General features: G+C 53.1%; 2 protein-coding genes across 2 annotated transcripts in view; both read right to left on the bottom strand.

Moving 5' to 3' along the window:
- Window positions 1-18,753, bottom strand: part of LOC134039845 (unconventional myosin-XVIIIa-like) — a 61,931-nt gene extending 43,178 nt beyond the window's left edge. Inside the window, exons 1-5 of the mRNA XM_062485964.1 lie at window positions 18,643-18,753; window positions 16,241-17,404; window positions 915-1,002; window positions 541-647; window positions 165-341 (exon numbers count right to left, since the gene is read on the bottom strand). Of these exons, the coding sequence (XP_062341948.1) occupies window positions 165-341; window positions 541-647; window positions 915-1,002; window positions 16,241-17,260 (1,392 nt within the window). The 5' untranslated portion in view covers window positions 17,261-17,404; window positions 18,643-18,753. The remainder of the gene's footprint in view (window positions 1-164; window positions 342-540; window positions 648-914; window positions 1,003-16,240; window positions 17,405-18,642) is intronic.
- Window positions 18,754-19,008: 255 nt separating this feature from the next.
- On the bottom strand, window positions 19,009-22,127 carry LOC134039521 (gap junction delta-2 protein). The gene is made up of 2 exons (XM_062485426.1): window positions 21,912-22,127; window positions 19,009-21,034 (listed from the first exon to the last, which is right to left on the bottom strand). The coding sequence occupies exon 2, from the start codon at window positions 21,030-21,032 to the stop codon at window positions 19,941-19,943; it is 1,092 nt and encodes a 363-aa protein (XP_062341410.1). The 5' UTR covers window positions 21,033-21,034; window positions 21,912-22,127; the 3' UTR covers window positions 19,009-19,940.
- Between the last annotated feature and the right edge of the window lie 77 nt (window positions 22,128-22,204).

Below are 22,204 nucleotides of genomic sequence, written 5' to 3'. Positions count from 1 at the left end.
AGGTGTCTGCCCCCAGGTGTCTGCCCCTAGGTGTCTGCCCCCAGGTGTCTGCCCCCAGGTGTCTGCCCCCAGGTGTCTGCCCCTAGGTGTCTGCCCCCAGGTGTCTGCCCCTAGGTGTCTGCCCCCAGGTGTCTGCCCCCAGGTGTCTGCCCCCAGCGCCCCACCTTCTCAGAGTACATGGAGGGGCTGCTGACAGGGTTGATCAGCACCATGCTGGGCCCGGCGTGGGTGTGGACCAGGCTGCCCCCGTAGCGCTGGCGGAGGGAGTGGATCACACTGGACTCGTTCAGGTACTGCAGAGACGCCAGGTCCTCCACACGGTCAAACGCTGGGGGGTTCGCCTGCAGGTCACACATTGATGACATCACACACTGAAGAACTTTGGGATGTTTGATGAGATTGTGCTGACAGGAGAGGGTGGGGCAGGAGAGGGTGGGGCAGGAGAGGGTGGGGCAGGAGAGGGTGGGGCAGGAGAGGGTGGGGCAGGAGAGGGTGGGGCAGGAGAGGGTGGGGCAGGAGAGGGTGGGGCAGAGCTGCTACCTTCTCCACGTCGTCCTCCTCCACCTCCAGCAGGGAGCCGTCACTCTCCAGCCTGATCTTCACCTTCCCCTCCGGCAGAGAGCCCACCTCTGTCTTCAGCAGCGTGGCTGCAGACCACCACACACACACACACATCAGACCACCACACACACATCAGACCACCACACACACACCAGACCACCACACACACACACACACACACATCAGACCACAACACACACCAGACCACCACACACACACCAGACCACCACACACACACACATCATACCACCAGAGTTAACATCCCAACATCCATCCATCTGTGAATGCTGTGGAACAGCACAGCTCATCATGAGTTGCTGGACCGGTCGTCCTGGTTGCAGATCTCTACTGACCCAGGGAGAAGCCGTCCTTGTGGACCAGCCAGACTTTGTCAGTGCCGTACCAGGTCTTCTCTGCTGCGATCTGCTCCTCGGTCTTCACCTGCAACACAGAGAGCACGACACACTGAGCACCTTCTGACACACGACACACCTGCGCACGACACACCTGCGCACGACACACCTGCGCACGACACACCTGCGCACGACACACCTGCGCACGACACACCTGCAGACCTCAGGAAGAGGATCGAAACATCAAAAACACAGAACACATTCCTCGTTAAATGACTATTTCCTCTCGGTGAGGTCATGCTAACAGGTCTCTTCCACAAACACCAAACAGCAAGACAGCACAGGTCAAGCATGTCCACTCACTACAAACCTGAGGACCTCAACACCCCACACTGTGAGATAGAATAGATATGATCTTTGTTTTGTTTATTTGAGATTCAGTATTCCACTAGTTTCATCACAGAGACAGCATCTCAGAGGGGGATGTTGTCTCCCTGAGCACACACAGCATCTCAGAGGGGGAGGAGGATGCAGGGAGGGGGGAGGGGGGAGGAGGATGCAGGGAGGGGGGAGGGGAGGGGGGAGGAGGATGCAGGGAGGGGGGAGGAGGATGCAGGGAGGGGGGGCACAGCGGAGGCCAGACCTTGGGCTGGGAGGCAGCAGAGTGGGCTGCCTGAAGGATGGCCACAGGGTCATCGTCCTCCTTAGTCTGAAGCAGGATGGAACAGGGTCAGGGTTAGGGTCAGGGGTCAACAGTGAGGTCACTGTCAATGCTCAGAGACACGCAAGCCAACAACATGACATCATGACCTGGGTTTGGCGATGGGGGGCATGGAGGGGGGTGATGGAGGGGGGGTGATGGATGGGGGGTGATGGATGGGGGGCATGGAGGGGGGTGATGGAGGGGGGGTGATGGATGGGGGGTGATGGATGGGGGGCATGGAGGGGGGTGATGGAGGGGGGGTGATGGATGGGGGGTGATGGATGGGGGGCATGGAGGGGGGTGATGGAGGGGGGGTGATGGATGGGGGGTGATGGATGGGGGGCATGGAGGGGGGTGATGGAGGGGGGGTGATGGAGGGGGGGTGATGGATGGGGGGCATGGAGGGGGGGACAGAGGAGGGAGGCAGGCTTACACTGCGGCAGGACACATGAGCACACACCCCAACCAGGCCCCGCCCACAGGCTGAGGGGGCAGGGCTAACCTGCCGAAAGGTGTGATGGGGGGCAGGCCGTACCTCGGAGGGGGCGTGGCTTTTAGCCACAGACAGCTGGGGCTAGCAACACCCACAGCAGCCAGACACAGAGAGAGGGAGGAGGAGGAAGACACATTTACACAGGTCAGAGTACCAGACAGAATAGAAAACACAACACTGTCCAAGTCAAGCGCTTCCAACAGCAACAGCAACAGCATGTCATGTTTAAACCCCCAGAAAGCCTCCCTGTGTGTCCTGCCAGCACCCACAACCAGACACACACACTGGGGTCTATCTGGGAGCAGGGGGGACGACCATCAGCGACAACTCAAGGCTTCGGCACGGACAAACAGCACTCCTGCATCTCTTGTGTCAAAATCAAGAGCCAGGAAGGAGGACAGGACCAGACCAGGAGAGCTTCCTTCCTGTAAGGATTTTTTCCAAGTCTAGTCATAACCGACCTGGTTCAACACATCACCCAGCTCATCACCAGAACCAGGTGGGTTAGATTAGAGTTGGGGAATCACCCCAGCGGACTGTAGCTGTCCAGGAGCAGGGTTGAATACCCCTGGACTACAGTAATAGTTGGTATCAAAGCCTGGCTGGCCAGCAGGCCCAGGTCCAAAGTGTAACTGGAGCCCTGCTGCTGGTGGTGTAAACCCCAGGATGGGACTGGCTGGGGGCGAGAGGTGTAACCTAACACCAGACCACCTGTCCTCCCTGCTCTCACAACACAAGCCGAGGCAACAGCAGACCATGGGGAGGGAGTTACAGTATGACCGTACAGTAGGATCAATCCCATCAAAGATCTTCCTCAGACGTTGATGGTTCTCCTCTGTGGGGATCAGTTCTGGAACCTGGGTGGAGGAGACACACACAGTCTGCTGAGGGCTTGGTGCTGTGAGGCTGGCTGGACCCCTGGGACGGCATGTGTGTGGAAGGTGTGTACAGACCTGTGTACAGAGCCCTGTGATGGGCATGTGTGTGGAAGGTGTGTACAGACCGAGGGTGTTGAACACACACCTGTTGAGGGAGAGACGAGGAGCTCCCAGAGGAGGGCTTCCCCACAGGGAGCGCTGAGGTACGCAACTCTGCCTTTACCTTGAGACAGACACACACACGCACATCAACACACACCATAGGTGAGTCAGTGACCTAAGTTATCATGAGATATCCACACTATTCACACGAAAAAGGCTTCCAGAGTAAGCCTAAAGTTCTTCTACTGCACACCATTCTAGGTCATGCTCAAACCTACAGTACTGAGCATGCTCAGAACTCATTAGAAACCAGTGAGTAGTTCTCCAAACATCTGTGTTCCTCAAACCAACTCCAGTTAAAGAAAACCCATTAGGCCCATCTGGGAGGTAACCTTTTACTGTAACCTTTCCAGTTATTCTCTATTCTCCTGCTGATTAACACTCCTCCTCTCCCCCCTTCCTCTCCCCCCTTCCTCTCCCCCCTCAAGGCTTGGTCGCATCAGAAAAACTCTCACCGTGACGAGAAACTTGGTGAAACCAGGAAGTTGGTGTGAGCTGAAACGTGTGAGCCCAGCAGTGAAAGCATGCCGTCACCGTTAGCCGGTGGTTTCATGATCACACAGTAAGTGATGTGGTTAGTCTGACAGCATGCTCCAGTAAGGTAGTAGTCTGTCCTCTCTACCGGTTGCCCTGGTTACCTCTGTCTTCTTCACGGCGGTTGGGCGCGGGGCAGGGATGAATCCTGCAGGGGGGGCCAGAGGGTCTGCTCTGGGGGTCGGGATGAAGCCTGGAGGTCTGGCCAGGGGGTTCCAGGGTTTAGGGCCAGGGATGAAGCCCGGGGGAGGGGTGAAAGGGTTGGGTTTGGGGGCAGGGATGAACCCAGGTACAGGGGCAAAGGGGTTGAGTTTAGGGGGGGCTGGGGTGCGAGGAGTAGGGGTGGGAGGGGCTGGGGTGGGAGGGGCTGGGGTGGACGGGGGCGCCTCCTCAGTTTTCTCCTCGGACGGCTTCTGACCACCACTGTCTTTCCTCCCCTCCTGCTCCTCCTCCACTTCCTGCTCCCCCCTGCGGTCCTGGGTGCGGGGGCGTGGCCTGTGCTCCCTGGTCTTCCCGCGCCCCATCAGGCTGGCCAGCCCCAGGGAGATGTCATCCTTCTCCTCCCGCTTCCCCAAGCCCACAGCCTTGGCCGTCTTGGGGACGGAAGTGGAGGAGGTGGAGGAGGCGGGGGTAGAGGCCGACAGGTCGTCCACCCAAGGGACCACCCTCCTCACCACCCTCCTCACCACCTTCCTGACGGTGGGGTCTGTGGCCTCCTGACTGGAAGAGGAGGTTGGGGGAGCGGAGGAGGCTGGAGGGGGCGGGGGGGCTGGGGGGTCAGGGCCTCCCATAGCTCTCTGACTTGTCGTGTCTCTGGCTAGTTCAGCAGACTGGGGTCGACTAGCTGAGTCAGACTGACCCCTCACACACTCCTCACCGTCAGACTGGACACACACAACACACACACACAGGGGAGGGTGACCTGGTCAGCACCATGAACACACAGCATCAACATCAAGTCCTGCCAGAGAGCCCAGAGTGTTGTTCACCAACACAGCCCGGGACATTCCTTACAAAGCTCTTCAGAAAGCAGCTGTTCTCTCCAACACAGGCTACAGCTGATTCAGCCATCCCTTCGCTTAGGACACATAACTTATTACATAGCTGGCATTTTCCTCCTCCGTCGCAGTAATTCATGTCCTAAATGTTCTGCATAACAATTTTAAAAACCCAGAGATAAGAACCAACCAGGGGTCATGAACTTCGTCATGGGAGTGTTGGCTTGAAGCATTCCCCTTTAACAGATCTGTCTCCAGATGAGATTAAGTTCTGTTTGCCTGGATGTATGAATAATACCAGGACAAGGTTCTCGTTCAGGAGGGAATAGAGGCTGTCACACCAGGCTCCCGCCTGCCTGCTAATATATTCTCCCTGTGTTTACTGTACTGTATGAAGACCTGTCTCCCAGCAGAGACGCAGCCCTGCTGCATATCAACATGCTGCTCTGCGCTACGCCCTCAATAGAAACATATCTTTATTCTGCAAATACCAGTTTTTTTCTTCTTCTCAGAATTCATCATTCATCCCCTTGCTATGTTTGTTCTATTTGCACGTCGATTTGGATGAAAGAGTCTGCTCAAATGTATACATGTAAATGTATTCAAGTAAATGTAAATTGGTCAAACACAGAGGTGAAGGGACTTACGTTTGGCTTGGGATCGACTTTGACCTACACAGGAGAAGGGTCAGGAGAGAACGGTCAAGCAGACAGGGAGAAACAAGGCATGCAGATCTGATAACGCGTCTAAGACCACAACAGCCAGCGGGAAAACGGCATGCTGACACATTGATTAGGCCTCAAACACGTGGATGAAACATCACTTCCATTTTGCTCCCAGAAAGAAAAGCGTGATGGGAAAGCCATGGGGGGGCCAGAGGTCATGGGCAGAGCCGGGCGAGGTGAAAGAGAGGGGAAGAAAGAGATAAAGGAAGGATGGAGGGGGAGCAGGATGGTGAGAGAGAGAAGAGAGACAAAAAGAGAAGGAGAATGAGAGAGAAGGGGAGAGGAAAGGAAAAAGGGTGAGAAAAAGAAGGGAGAGGAAGAGAGTGAGCGAGAGAGAGAGAGTGAGCGAGAGAGAGAGAGAGAGAGAGAGAGAGAGAGAGAGAGAGAGAGAGAGAGAGAGAGAGAGAGAGAGAGAGAGAGAGAGAGAGAGAGAGAGAGAGAGAGAGAGAGAGAGAGAGAGAGAATGGGTTGGGGGCCTGACAAAGACAAGGACCAGTAGAAAGAAGGTGAAGAGAGGAGAGGAGAGTGAGGTTAGAGATGAAGGAAAGGGCGAGGACTGCTGGTCTTCAAACTAGAAGTGAAACTATATGAAGTGAAAATAATGATGTGGCTGTATTTAGATATTATAATAACATCCACAACACTAGCATGTGTAGCGATGATGAGCATGTCATCATCTTGGTCCAGACTGGTGGCCAGTGGTCTCAATCTAAGTCACCAACTCATGCTGCAGGCTGGCTCAGTGCTGTTACAGTAATCACACACAAACAACAATATAGGGCGAGTGAGTCCCATGTTGAAGACATCACAAGAAAACCTTAACCCTAACCCAAACCCAATTCCAAGACTGTCACTCAAAACATGCAGCCTGGTCCAGTCCTGGTGTGTAGAAGTGCCGTTTATGAATTCCTGTTCTGTCTGCTCACCAGTTCCACATCACTACCACACTCCAAGCACACAGAGCCACACATCACTACCACACTCCAAGCACACAGAGCACAGAGAAGGTGAGACTGTGGTTGTGGAGCAGTATCTGTGTTGCACCATCTCTAGCCAAGCATCCATGTGTGGCTTCCACTATTAATAACTCCAGCAGCAGAGGAGGCCATTCTGAGACACAAGCAGAGCCCTGGTGGAAGTGCTACACATGCAGACACACACACACACACACACCTTCCCCGCAGGCTCAGACCTGCGGTTTTGGTACCTGTAGTCGTCAGGAAGTTGGAGATGTTCTCGTCTGGATAAGGACAGAGCAGGACGTGGGCTCAGACGTGGAGCTGGTTACTCCAGACAGTGTGGTTACTCTGGGGCAGTACGCCGGCGTGGGGGCAGTACGGGGGGCGGGGGGGTAACGTGATAGGACCCTGGCTGGAACACAGGGAGACGGGACTGAGGCAGCTGCAGGGACGGGCCTACGGACTCTATAAATAGACCTGTGTGTGTGTGTGTTGGGGGCAGATAAAGAGGGTATCTCCCCCATGAGGTTCTGTTCCTCTCCTGATCTCCTTGCTGTGACCTCAGGGCCCGCGGGCCCGGGACGACCTCAGGGCCCGCAGGCCGGGGACGAGGCTCAGGGCCCGCGGGCCCGGGACGAGGCTCAGGGCCCGCGGGCCCGGGACGAGGCTCAGGGCCCGCGGGCCCGGGACGAGGCTCAGGGCCGGGACAGACATGGGACCCAGGCCTCGTCTCTGCCGTTTTCCATTTCTACTTGTGTGAAGGGACTGAGGGCTGTCACTAGAGGGCGCTGTCTCGCGCTCTCCCTGAACCACCACTAGAGGGAGCCACACTACTGAATACTGATTTGGGCCTTTCAACTCGTCTTAGTGGTTATAGATTCTAGTGACCCGAATTCGTCGTTTGACCCACACAGTGTGTCCGGGTGTGGCCGGCAGGGGTGTGAGTTCCGCCCGCAGAATGGGAGAAAAACAAGAGAAAAACTAAATACATGATAAGGCAAAACAGTCGGCTTCTACGGATTGGGTGTGGCTGGGCAGAGGGGCGTGGCTACAGGAACACAACACGGAAATACAGGAAGGACAGGGCTGGGCGTGGCTTTGGCAATCCTATCTATGTGTCCCTAGTCCAGGCTAATCCCTGGAGCAGCACAGGACCCGGCGTGGAATGTCCTCCACTCGCTGAACATCAAAGATTAAGACCTGCGTACTTCACCTCTCTAGTCACCGACCCAGTTTCAACTCTGGCTGAACCAGTTCCATAGCAGAGATACCGGCCGGTAACATGACCCAGATTGTGAGGAGTCGCAGCACGTGAATATGGAGGAATCACTAGACTCTCTCTCCCTCTCCCTCTCTCAGAGGTGTGATCACAAGTAGGCCGTTCCCAGGTAATTACAGGGAGGTGACATGACAGTGAATCAGCAGGGGGCGACCAAGAGGATCTCTTCCACATCGCTACTGATTCTGATCGCTAAGACCCTTCAAGATGAAGATGAGCTGACTGCCTCTCTCAGTACTGCAGCGGCGGCGTCCAGGGCCCTGACACAGTCTTCAGAGGGTCACAGGGCCCTGACACAGTCTTCAGAGGGTCACAGGGCCCTGACACAGTCTTCAGAGGGTCACAGGGCCCTGACACAGTCTTCAGAGGGTCACAGGGCCCTGACACAGTCTTCAGAGGGTCACAGGGCCCTGACACAGTCTTCAGAGGGTCACAGGGCCCTGACACAGTCTTCAGAGGGTCACAGGGCCCTGACACAGTCTTCAGAGGGTCACAGGGCCCTGACACAGTCTTCAGAGGGTCACAGGGCCCTGACACAGTCTTCAGAGGGTCACAGGGCCCTGACACAGTCTTCAGAGGGTCACAGGGCCCTGACACAGTCTTCAGAGGGTCACAGGGCCCTGACACAGTCTTCAGAGGGTCACAGGGCCCTGACACAGTCTTCAGAGGGTCACAGGGCCCTGACACAGTCTTCAGAGGGTCACAGGGCCCTGACACAGTCTTCAGAGGGTCACAGGGCCCTGACACAGTCTTCAGAGGGTCACAGGGCCCTGACACAGTCTTCAGAGGGTCACAGGGCCCTGACACAGTCTTCAGAGGGTCACAGGGCCCTGACACAGTCTTCAGAGGGTCACAGGGCCCTGACACAGTCTTCAGAGGGTCACAGGGCCCTGACACAGTCTTCAGAGGGTCACAGGGCCCTGACACAGTCTTCAGAGGGTCACAGGGCCCTGACACAGTCTTCAGAGGGTCACAGGGCCCTGACACAGTCTTCAGAGGGTCACAGGGCCCTGACACAGTCTTCAGAGGGTCACAGACAGACAGAGAGTGCAGTGTTGAGGACAGGGGGGGCAGGGGGGGCAGGGGGGGCAGGGGGGCAGGGGGGGCAGGGGGGGCAGGGGGGGCAGGGGGGGCAGGGGGGGCAGGGGGGGCAGGGGGGGCAGGGGGGCAGGGGGGGCAGGGGGGGCAGGGGGGGCAGGGGGGGCAGGGGGGGCAGGGGGTCATCATCATCTCGACAGGCACACCCCCCCCCCTCCCCTCCCTGGCACTAACAAGCCCATTCAGATCCACTGGCACAGCACGCCACATCCTCTAGCAGGGAGGCAGGGAGGGAGGCAGGGAGGCAGGCAGGCAGGCAGGCAGGCAGGCAGAAGGTCCACCCTTCACGTCTCAGAAGGACCAGTGTGAGGGCGTGTCTGCAACCGGTCTCAACCCCAGGACAGCAGCCCTCCTCACGGCTGAGCCCAGGACAGCAGCCCTCCGCCTGGCTGAGCCCAGGACAGCAGCCCTCCGCCTGGCTGAGCCCAGGACAGCAGCCCTCCGCCTGGCTGAGCCCAGGACAGCAGCCCTCCGCCTGGCTGAGCCCAGGACAGCAGCCCTCCGCCTGGCTGAGCCCAGGACAGCAGCCCTCCACCTGGCTGAGCCCAGGACAGCAGCCCTCCGCCTGGCTGAGCCCAGGACAGCAGCCCTCCTCACGGCTGAGCCCAGGACAGCAGCCCTCCGCCTGGCTGAGCCCAGGACAGCAGCCCTCCACCTGGCTGAGCCCAGGACAGCAGCCCTCCACCTGGCTGAGCCCAGGACAGCAGCCCTCCACCTGGCTGAGCCCAGGACAGCAGCCCTCCGCCTGGCTGAGCCCAGGACAGCAGCCCTCCGCCTGGCTGAGCCCAGGACAGCAGCCCTCCGCCTGGCTGAGCCCAGGACAGCAGCCCTCCTCACGGCTGAGCCCAGGACAGCAGCCCTCCTCACGGCTGAGCCCAGGACAGCAGCCCTCCTCACGGCTGAGCCCAGGAGCGGCTAGCCTGAACACCCACTCTCCACTCCACTCACACAGGGCCCCATTGTTCACACCAAGACTACTGGATCACTTTCCAGGAATATGACACAACAATGGGATCATTCACTTTCTAATTTGGTCTGACTGGACAAGCCGACAGAGGACTTGAGCCTGGTTGCTAAAAACAGAGTTGGAGAGCAGGGATGCAGATTAAAGGCGTGCGCAAATTTCTTAAAGACAAAAGCTTGGGATCAGACAGGAAATATACAGTGTCCGACATATAGCAAGCAGCAGAATCACCATCAGGCTGATGTGATCACACATAAACACCTCTGGTAGGACCCACCCTGGACTAAAGATTCAGCCAGACCAGTTTAAGACAACATTTATTGTGCATTTAGCTGTACAGTACAGCACATTTCCTGGCCAAACAGGAGTGGAGAGCAGAGACTGATGACCAAATCATTTAACAGTGAACGAGTGATAGGAACCCCTTAGGCAAACAGGAGTTTGATCTGAGCACAGTCATGGCTGTTCCCTCTCTCCACGTGACCACGACTCATGAGAGTAAGACTCACCCTGCAGATCACCAGCAGGAATCTTTACAGTCACATGATAGATGCATGCAAACGTGCAGAAACACACACACACAAACATACCAGCACAAACTATCCCACACACAGACGTGTCACCAAAGCAGGTGTGTCTCATTTAATGTGGTAATTCTGGGACACCTTGTTCTTCCAGAAACTGTGTTCCTACTGTCTGTGCACTTTGAACTGTTCAGAGAGGATTGGCAAGTTCAGCTAAAGAGAGAAGTCTTGCCAACACAAGAGGAGGGAGGTGACTTTCCACACTGATATGAAACACAGTCAGTCCCTCCACAGTAAATGACAGAGAAAAAGACTGAGGGTCTGGAATCAAGGATCATTCTTTTATGATGATTCCAGCTGTTCAAATGTGCCAGAGCCTGGCTGTAGTCACACAGAGCCTGGATGTAGTCACACTGAGCCTGTCTGTAGTCACACAGAGCCTGGCTGTAGTCACACAGAGTCTGGCTGTAGTCACACAGAGCCTGGCTGTAGTCACACAGAGCCTGGCTGTAGTCACACAGAGTCTGGCTGTAGTCACACTGAGCTTGGCTTTAGTCACACTGAGCCTGGCTGTAGTCACACTGAGCCTGGCTTTAGTCACACTGAGCCTGGCTGTAGTCACACTGAGCCTGGCTTTAGTCACACTGAGCCTGGCTTTAGTCACACTGAGCCTGGCTGTAGTCACACTGAGCCTGGAGCCTCCTGTTTGGATGTTGTCGTTCAGACAGTAGCCTCCTGAGACAGGATTCATGTACGAGCATGCTCAGTGATGCTATCAGGCCGAGCATGCTCAGTGATGCTATCAAGCCGAGCATGCTCAGTGATGCTATCAGGCTGCGGAGACGGAAGAGGTAGACCTACCTGGTATCTACTGGCTAACCCTAACCCTACCTGGTATCTACTGGGAGGATATGAAACCAAAACACACCTCTCCTCATGACCACACACACCAACACTCTTAACGCACTCTGACCCAGTTCCAGACACAGATAACATTCCAAAAGCAAAAAGAAAAGTGTACTTATGGGATACAAAACGTAGCTTGGAACGTGGAACCATGGAACGTCAAGGCCATGCAGAGCCAGTCTCAGAGCTACCAGCCCTCCCCCATACGACCCAGCTCTCCCTGGGGCTAGCGCTCTGCCGTGTGGCCTGGGATCTCCTCACATCTCAGGTGACTGCCCAGATCCTGTTCTGCTGTGACTGGCCAGACCCTGTTCCGCTGTGACTGGCCAGACCCTGTTCTGCTGTGACTGGCCAGACCCTGTTCTGCTGTGACTGGCCAGACCCTGTTCCGCTGTGACAGGCCAGACCCTGTTCTGCTGTGACTGGCCAGACCCTGTTCTGCTGTGACTGGCCAGACCCTGTTCCGCTGTGACAGGCCAGACCCTGTTCTGCTGTGACTGGCCAGACCCTGTTCTGCTGTGACTGGCCAGACCCTGTTCTGCTCTTCATCCACCATCACCGTCATCATGAGCCTTCCCAGAGGCCTTCCCAGCTTCCCTGATTCCCCCTCTGCTCCCTGGAGAGCCTCCCGTGGCCTCCACCTCCACCACCTCCAGACTACCAGTCTGTCCCTCAGAGCAGTCAGGAGGCCCTGACATCACCTGTCATCAGTGAGGGGGTAGGAACTGGTTTGTGTGTCAACTGTAGGTAAACAGTCATCTCTGCTCTGGCCCTTTCTCTACAGCTCATGGTCACTGGCCTTTCTCTTATCGTTTAACACACATGCGCACACACACGCACGCACGCACGCACACACACACACATCCTCCCCCGACTTCCTGTTCCCCATGCAGACACTGTGGAGAGGAGGCGGGCTCAGGATGGTTGCAGAACACACACTGGCTTACATGCTTGAGTGGCAGGCCCCTGTTGGGGCCATGGTGACCAGAGCCATGGTGACCAGAGCCATGGTGACCAGAGCCATGGTGACCAGAGCCATGGTGACCAGAGCACAGCGTGGCTCTGACAGCCACGTCCAGACAGGAAACACTGCAGCTGAGGACAGCAGAGGACAACACAGAGTCCAGAGAAAAACTGGACATATTTTGGCATCATGTTGTGCAGACGGTGGCTGTGGGCCAAGTGACAGTCAGGTCCATGTATTCATCTGCCTGTCTCAGAGTGGTCCGTTACATAACCTCATTTGGTGCAACTTTAATGGAGGGAATCCATTAGTTGTGCTGTATGCAGCCAGATATGAATGACTATTTACTGAACGTTCATAAACTGACATCGCACACTGCACTGAAAACTCCCCTGGAAAGACAAAATGTGACCCACATGCTTACAGCTTCATCCCCATGGAGAAAGTGCTGGGTGTATGCAACATAGATGCAAACTATCTCAGGGTGGTACATATGGGTTTAGTGCGCACACACACACACACGTATATGACAGGAACCAGCCAGGCAGGTTTTTTTTTCTTTAAACGCCTTGTTATTCAGTGCCTCAGTGTGCTAGCATATCACAAGCACACCCATGGCTCAAGGCTTATAGCAAAACTATCAAATGACACAATAACCCCCACCACCACCACCACCACCACCTCCACCACCTCCACCACCTCCACCACCACCACCTCCACCACCACCACCTCCACCACCACCACCTCCACCACCTCCACCACCACCACAGTGTTTAACCTGAGAGCAGCTGGAGTTAGATCCTTGACTAAACAGAACTAGATAGATGGCAACACCTCCTTGATCCAGATCTTATTATAACGTCCTATAAATAGGGTCCCTGGTTCTGGGTCACTCTCACAAGCTCTCATTTTTTCATTTTCCAAACGGCCTGTCTTTGGTGATCACAGTCATGATCAGTCGTATCTGGGACAGAACCAGTGAGAGAGACTGTTCCTCCTCTAGCAGAGCTGGAGGGTCTCAACGCTGTGGACGCCACACACTCACAGGCACACACACACACACAGGCACACACACTCACACACACAGGAACCCACACACACACAGGCACACAAACACACCCACAGGCACACACACTCACAGGCACACACACACACACAGGCACACACACTCACAGGCACACACACGCACAGGCACACACAGGCACACACACACACAAACACACCCACAGGCACACACACACATACAGGCACACACTAGTCATGCAAGCAGCTGAAAGCCTCTGGTTTGTGTGGTGATTGGGGCTGGAGGGAAGGGAGTCCAGCACTAACAGATTGCACCATCGTAAGTATGGAGTCTCATGGAGCATGCCACTCCCTGGCTGACATTCCTGTTGTCGTGACAGTCCTGTGGTAAAGCATTAGGGGAACTATCCTCCCTAACGCTTAATACCTGCCGGTTCCAGTCAGCAGCCGTTCCAGCAGTGTTCTGCAGGAGGACATGGTTGGCTGATCCAAGCGGAGGTCAACAGCAGAGTTTCCTCCCACAGATGTTCTCTGTGTTAGAAGGGTTGGCAGGGGAACCTGACAGCTGGCCAGCTGGTTCTTTTCCAGCTGTAGAAGCGACTCCAGAGGTTTCCAGAGGTTCAACCAGACGTCAAGACACGTCTCCACACAGTCTGCAGTGGAGAAGCCTGCCTGCCAGCCTGCCAGCCTGCCAGCCTGCCTGCCTGCCAGCCAGCCAGCCAGCCTCCCTCCCTCCCTCCCTCCCTCCCTACCAGGTTCCTACAGGTCTGCAGGAAATCTCTCGTTCAGAAAAACGGCAGAGAACTGAAGGTAGCTTTTGAAGCCCACAGGCAACTGACTTCAGGAAATACTTGACATTTTCCAAGGAAAGCGGGATACACTGAGAAGCTGACTAGATTCACAGAACCTTCTCTCCGACATATCTCAGAGACAGAAGTTAAAACATAGGGAATCAAAGTCAATAAAATGTTTACATCCATAATGTTCACATGATGTTCAGAAGGTAAATGGACTGCATTTATATGGCGCTTTTATACCTTAGCGGCACTCAAAGCACTTTACAATGTTTGCCTCTCATTCACCCATTCATACTCACACTCACACATACCGACGGCAGCGAGCTACCATGCAAGGCGCCAGCCTGCCCATCGGGAGAAACTTGGGGTTCAGAGTCTTGCTCAAGGATACTTCGGCACATGACTTAGGAGGAGTTGGGGATCGAACCGCCAACCTTGCGATTAACAGACAACCCTCTCTACCCACTGAGCCACAGCCGCCCCAGAAGGTACATGGTCAACAGGTGATTCTACCTGGCTTGATGGTTCTGAAAATACAGAAACCACCAAAGGGACATTTACTGTTTGATTGTATCTTGTTTCCAACAGTGTAGAGTACTGAATGTGTCCACATTCCTGATCCACACTGGCAAAGATCTCGTCACACATACTGGAAAAAGAAAAGGAAATGGACACTTTGTATGCAATCTATAACTTTAGGCCTTGTGTAGCTCTAGTGGTCCAGAACAAAATTCAAGTCAGGAGTCTGTGATGTACTGTTTCATCAGTTATAATACAGGAGGCAGGGGGCAGGGGCAGGAGGCAGGGGCATCAGGAACGGGGACAGGAGGCATGGGGCAAGAGGCAGGAGGTGGATGGGTGGTTGGTTGGTGGGGATTTGGGTGGTGCATCTGGCATGGGACTAGGGCATGAGGTATGTAGCATCTGGGATTGGGACAGGGGAATCTGGGACGGGGGCAGGCGCAAGAGTCAGGAGGTGACTGGGTTGTTGGTAAGTGGGTGGGCGCTTGGTTGGCTGGGTGATAAGCCTCTTAACTGCCCCCCCCCCCATCCTGGATCACCATGTCTGTGTTTACATCTGAAACACCTCCAAACACTCGGAGGACTGGGACACAACCACCATCACCAGCCGCAAACGGATCCAACTTTCATCTAATACTCTGCACCCTTCTCTTGCTGAAAGCAAAATAAGACACCTTTCTTTTGTCGGGCATGACGGTGCGTCTCGCCCAGCGTCTCGCCCAGCGTCATGTGATGTGTATGGAAGATGACAAGAGCTTGAAACCAAAACAGAGCTACAGAGCTCCCCTCCAGCCTTCCTTTGTTTGGTGTCAGAGGGGGAGAAGAAGGGGGAGGATGGGATTACACACACCCCCGCGTCATCAAGCCTCTCCACAGGGGGCAGTTCCTCACACACGGCATTCTGCATGTCATCCTGTATGACATGGTTGCAAAACCACATACCACAGTTGTTTAACAGGCAGGGATCCCTGCAGAAGAATGCCACACATTACCAGCTAGACAGAGACATAGTGACAGGGTGACACAGTGACAGGGTGACACAGTGACAGAGTGACAGGGTGGGACAGAAAAGGCTTCACAGGAACGGGCCACCACATTCCAAGGTGAGTTTCTCTGAAAAAGAACAACTTACGCAAAGTGTCTTTGAAACAAGGTTGAGACTGTGACTTGAAATACAAGTCCAGTCTAGTCACGTAGGCTGGGGGTTAGGTTGGAAAGGTGCATGTCGATTTACTGGGGAGGGTATTGCTCAGTGGGAGTAAATTAATAAGTTAACTCACACCCTTAGCAAGGTAGAAAAAATCCTCTTCAACCTGCAAGAGTATCAGTAATTGATGTTTTTCCACCTCCTGCTAACCCTCCTAGCATGGTACCACCTCCTGCTAACCCTCCTAGCGTGGTACCACCTCCTGCTAACCCTCCTAGCGTGGTACCACCTCTTGCTAACCCTCCTAGCGTGGTACCACCTCTTGCTAACCCTCCTAGCGTGGTACCACCTCCCGCTAACCCTCCTAGCGTGGTACCACCTCCTGCTAACCCTCCTAGCGTGGTACCACCTCCTGCTAACCCTCCTAGCGTGGTACCACCTCTTGCTAACCCTCCTAGCGTAGTACCACCTCCTGCTAACCCTCCTAGCGTGGTACCACCTCCTGCTAACCCTCCTAGCGTGGTACCACCTCCTGCTAACCCTCCTAGCGTGGTACCACCTCCTGCTAACCCTCCTAGCGTGGTACCACCTCCTGCTAACCCTCCTAGCGTGGTACCACCTCCTGCTAACCCTCCTAGCATGGTACTCACATGGTCGGATCCCCTGCGGAGGCCCTCGCTGTTCCTCAGCCAGCATCGGCTCAGCTCGCTCAGCTCTACGATGGGCTGCACCTTCAGATGGACACAGTCTCCGGACTGACGGATCTTCTCCACAATCTCGTCCCGGCTTCGGTTCTCCACGTTGTCCCCATTGATCTCCACCAGCCGGTCTCCCGGCACCAGCCCCAAGGCCAGATCCTTGGTCCCGGCACCGGGCTCCGCAAAGTGCACCACCCGCCGGTAGAGCGTCCCGTCCGGCTGGCGGTCCAGCATGGTGGTGCGACGCAGCGAGAAGCCAAAGTCTCCAGTGTTGCGGCGCTGCAGCTGCAGCTCGCGGGGCTCTGGCACGGCCGGGGCCGTCACCGCCGGCAGACTCAGGTCCGCAGAGAACGTTTTCTCCACCAGCTCTCGGATGTGGACCGTCCGGGCGGGCGGGGGCCTACGCTGGGGGTCGAACCCCCTGCTCTCTACCTGGGGAGACGGGGCAGCAGAGCTCTGCCCGGAGGGAGAGGAGCTCTCCGAGGGACTCTCCTCCTTGCTCCTCTGGGAGAAGGAGAAGCGCTTAATCACCAGACCCATCTGGGGGTTCTGCTTGGCCAAGGCCCCAAACTTGGCAGCCCGTTCCTTCACCGAGCTGCGATGGCAGTCCAGACCGCCCTCGCCTTTGATGTCGTCGCTGGAGCTGGCTGCGCTCATCTGCCCTGCGTCCAGAACCATGCTGCCGCGGGAGCTGAAGCGTTCGGCATCGATCTCCGTGAGGTTGAGTTCCGCGTTGCTGGCCACCTTGATGGGGATAGGGCTGGAGATCTCCAGCTTGCTCCTGGAGTCCCTCTTGGACCCCCCGCGGTGCAGATTGAAGAAGCCCCGTCTCACACTGATCTCCTCCAGGCTTTTCATCTCCGCCTGGGACATCCTCTCCTTCTTGTCTTTCTTCTCCTTCTTTTCCTTCTTCCCTCCATCCTTGTCTCTGTCCTTCTCCTTGTCTTTGTCTTTTTTGATCAGGTTGAACATTTTCGGCTCCTTTTATCACCCCAGGAAAGGTTTGTTTGTAAAGCAGAAGTTGACAGGATCCATATAACACTGGATCACTTCAGCTCTTCAGATTATCATCCAGAGCATCTGGACACATTGTGGATTGTCGTCCGCAAAATCGACCTGTGGAGGGAGAGAGAGGGAGCAAAACATGAGTGTTGTCGTGGTCACAGGCGTCTGCTACTGAGAGGTCCTTACAGATCTAAAGACAGGGCAGTTGATGACTCTTCATAGAGAGTTTATGGTCAAGAGTGTGACTAATGACTAACGGTATAATTTTATTACGATCATAACACACACATGATGCGTAAAATACCACAAAATGCAATGATTAGCATGTAGCCTGGGCCTCAAGATTCATGATATCTTTTTAACGCCAGGGATGAACACATTGAATGAATGAAGAGAGCTTGGACAGTGCAACCAAACACCTGTGTTGAAGTGAGGGTATCAGATGTTGCAGAGCCTTTCATTAAATAAAAATGGAGCTTCTTCTCTGTCAGAGAGACTATTTGAAGCACAAGTTTACAAGGTCTCATCGTGATGTTTCAGAACGGCTCTACCGGCTACTCCTTTCACTTCTCTTCTAGCTCATGAAGGGAAGTGTTCACTTAACCCCTGACGACCTTCACCACCCGAAGTTTGGGACAGCTCAGGTCAGGGGTGAACCGCTGTCAATGTGGACTAAGGCGCTAGCCTTAAAAATTTGAACACATTACCCATTGCGACTATCTTTAAGTCAGGTTACAGTTTAAGCATATCAACCATGCACCCAAGACAGCCAACGCTATGAAGCATAATCTGACACGTTTGAGATTAAATATAAATAATGGATGAGTGGAGGAGACGTGCTTGCTGGACTTGTCTCCGTACAGTTCGTCTGGTATGCTCTTGCATGTCTAATTCACTAAGCGTGATACCGTTTGGCAGTGAAACACTTAAAACTGCGTCTACGTAAAGCATACCTACGTGAAATATAGACACTTCTTTACTTTGAGAGCACCGGCACCACAAAAAGTTATCGATCAGATCGAAATATTGCTGCACGGGGCACATGTGAACGAGGCACCTGCCCACACACCCGGAAAGTCCCATTCATATAAAAATGTACGATATTTGTATACAAATCCTAAGCTTCCAGCGCTTGAGGTTAGTTGTGGTAAACAGCTTTGATACACTGTCGCTTGGTTATTGTTGTAGCCGATCCTAGGCTTGTTCTTATAATGCGCTCGCTTTAAGCTGCTTTGCCCTCATTCTTTATCACACCGGTGGCTTTAGATAACAAATGGTTCCTTTCGTGGAGATGTTGCCTATGAAGTAGAATATTATACACCTAATGTGTAATAGCATCGTCTACTTACCTCTTTGAATACTGTTGGTTGATGGTCACTCCTAATTGCAGGAGTCCGTTTAAGGGCTGTGTGTGAGATTGTGTCATAAGGGTTCAGTAGTTTAGTTGTACAGAGGCGGTGCAGAGCCGTCTACACACACAGTCCACACACATGGTAGGACGAAAGGAAACCGGTCGGCAGCGACCCCTGCTGGCGAGGTTATGCAGAGCAATATAACCGAGATAGGTGAGCAGCCACAATGTGAATGCATGTAAAAGGTTCTTATTGACACTGATAATAGGCCTCACTCAATTCACTGGCGTAACCTAGTAAAAAAATATATGAATGTTAGACCAAAATGTCACTAAAAATACAACATATTGGGTTAACCTTGAATTTTATTTGATCTACTCTTTATATCTTTATAACGTTGTTTTCAGTTCAGTGGCACTGAATTGTTTGTGACAGTGAAAGTGTAATATCAGTCCGACAAGCAGCAGAAATAACAGCTCAATCAATTTTGTACAACATGTGTTTGCCAGGATTGAAAAGTGCCTGGATTGTAATAAGTAGCACAGAAAAGAAACATAATAAAACACCAAACAAAACATGCACCATATAATTTATAGAATCAACTTACAGTAAGTCGTCATGCCCAATATATATTCTTACTGTATACATTTCCATGTCCATCAGTTACTTCACTCATGATACTATCTTTTCAAATGTCACTTCTATTGTCCTTCCTTGTTTGACTCAAAGAGGGAAACTGAATACATTTCAGAATATTCCTGAACACAAAGTATTATTCAGTTGATATTGCAGACATTTAGAAACATTGCACCTTTTAATGTTGTATAGTTCTAGCTCTGTTGAGCACATTCCTCAATGACAGCCACACATTTTATCAAAGTTTCTCTAGATTAGAATAAAGTGACATTTGATTCCAAAGATAACCAAAACAACATATATTCTCACAGTTTAAATGATAATAAGGATTATAATGTGACAATGCCTGTGCATGCTCATGCTGTTGTTGTTTTTTAATCATATCTCAACGAATGTACTGATATGGATATGGTATGGACATGAGAATATTAACTAATGTATTTCTCTTAAAGAAGACCATACAGGCACTGTGCTGGTGTCTAAGTACTCCTAGCATGGAATACCTAAAGATTCACTGCAAAAGGCTCAAAGGACAGTTGCTTTTGCACTCTTACTGTAAACATGTTTAAACCAAATCTTCAGATAAACAAACGCAATCAGAGGAAGAAGCAAAAGAGAAATATAAAAAGAGAAAAAAAAGAAAGAAAACAGAAGACAGTTTACAGCCAGGACTTTTTCCCTCTCCCCAGCCTGCTCATGCCGGCCAGCTTGGACTTGGTGCGCTCCTTCTCGTCCGGACTCCTTCTGGAGGTGTACTCCACTGTGGAGTCCGTCTGGAAGGAGATGGCGGGGGCCCTGCTGCTCTTCTCCTGGGACATGGCTGTGGGCGTCTGGAGGACCACCCGGCCCCGTAAGGAGTGTGTAAGCTGCAGAAGCAGGGGGTTGTGATGGGCGTACAGCCCCACGCGCTCCAAAGGGTCCCTCTCTGCCTCGCAGCAGGTGGAGCAAGCAGAGCACAGCACCCGGAAGATGTAGACCCAGCCCAGGTAGTGCAGCTCCACGATGTTGAGTACAAAGCAGCCCAGGCTGATGCTGAACATAAAGTTAAGGAAGATGGTCTTCTCTGTGGCGCGGGACACGAAGCAATCAGTCCGATTGGGGCAGGGGTAGGTTTCACAGCGGAACAGGTGCGGCACCTCGAACCCAAACAGGTAACACTGCCCCACCAGGAACGTGATCTCCATGATGGAGCGCAGCACCACGTGGATGATGTAGATGAGCAGGACCTGGCTGGAGAGCTGGGTGGGGTCCTTCCCCACCTCCCTCAGCTCCTCCTCCAGCAGGCTCTGCTCCACACACTCTCCCTCCTGTGCGCCCCACTCCTCCAGGTAGCAGGGCTGGTACCTGGGGCTGCCACTCTCCAGGGCCGCGTCCTCATCCAGGCCCACCTGTTTGGCCCTCTCGCGGGCCACCTCCTGGACCTTCTCGATCTCCAGCTTCTCGTCCTTGGCGATTTTGTGCAGCACGTAGACGATGTAAAAGATGGAGGGGGTGGAGACGAGGACGATCTGGAAGACCCAGAAACGCAGGTGGGAGACAGGGGCGAACGTGTCGTAGCACACGTTGTTGCAGCCAGGCTGCAGGGTGTTGCAGGTGAACTTGGACTGCTCGTCGCTGTAGACGGCGTCTCCCACCAGGGTGACCAGCAGGATGCGGAAGATGAGCAGCATGGTCAGCCAGATCTTGCCGATCACGGTGGAGTGGTTCTGCACCTCCGTTAGGAAGCGGCCAAGAATTGACCAGTCTCCCATTTCTGAGGGAACACGCAGAAGACCTACTGTAAGGCAGCAAAACTACTTTTATGGATTATGATTAAAACAATCATGTTAACAATAACCATGACATACGATATGACCTGTAAACAAGTTTTGTTATTACATCTCACGTATTAACAAAGAGATCTTTGTTAATCTCATTCTCATTCTCATCCACGGTTTGTATCAGCATCATATTAATTCAAGAGTTTTGACAAATGAAGGTTAATTAACGGGGCATTGAATGCTTATTATTGGATATGTGGTGCCCACAGTGAATAGGGCTCATGCTCAGCCTCACCTGAATAACCAGATCCATGAAACCTTAAGATATGTCAACACATTATTTAAATCCTACATTCAAATGAGGGCGTCTGAATTCTGGCGTCTCTGTGAGGGGACTAGTTTACTCTGTCGAGGTCAACTGTCAAAACACAAGATTCTAAACTACATATTGCCAATAATCTATTAACTCTGTTTTTCTCAAAACAAATGAGGTTTTACTGCTTGATAAAACGTTTTTTTGTTGTTATTGTTTTTAGTATGTAGCTGACACTATTTATATATACTTTTATTAATTTACACATTTTTACACTCTGTAACTTGGTTGGGTGCAAACACTAATCCAAGGCACGTTTACACTGTGAAGAAATATGAACACTTACTAACAAATAGTAAGAGAATAAACCCTTTCTATTTTCCCCTGACAGAAACAAAACCGATTTCTCCCTGATTCTGTAAATATGTCCCTTCACTCTCGCTATTCAACAACCGCTCATGGGGAGCAGAACCACTGTGTGGACTGCCTTTGTACAAATGCAAAAAGAGTTGAAACCACACAAACAACCGCAATGAACGATTTCTGGAGAAACCTACCTTTGGAAAATTTGTCTCTTTCCGATCCAAAACTGGAAAAATGCCAAAGCAAGCAATCTGCATAACTATATTCTCAGTGGGAGCAGGTTGGTAGAGGTGCTGGAGTCTATTGAGCTGCATGAAGGCAGAACAGGCTGACCACACATATTCTCTAACTCCATCTGAAACACTCTTTGTACTGTATGCAACACAAAGGCTTTCAATGTACAGTGGGGGGCACCTTTTCTGAACTGCCGTTCACAGTCGAGCACAGAGTTCAAAGAACGTGCTGGAAAAAAATGTCAACAATACTG

Source organism: Osmerus eperlanus, chromosome 19, assembly GCF_963692335.1.
Source record: "Osmerus eperlanus chromosome 19, fOsmEpe2.1, whole genome shotgun sequence".
In the NCBI taxonomy this organism is placed as follows: domain Eukaryota; kingdom Metazoa; phylum Chordata; class Actinopteri; order Osmeriformes; family Osmeridae; genus Osmerus; species Osmerus eperlanus.
The sequence above is the reverse complement of the archived record's forward strand: the minus strand, read 5'-3'. Positions and strand labels throughout refer to the sequence as shown.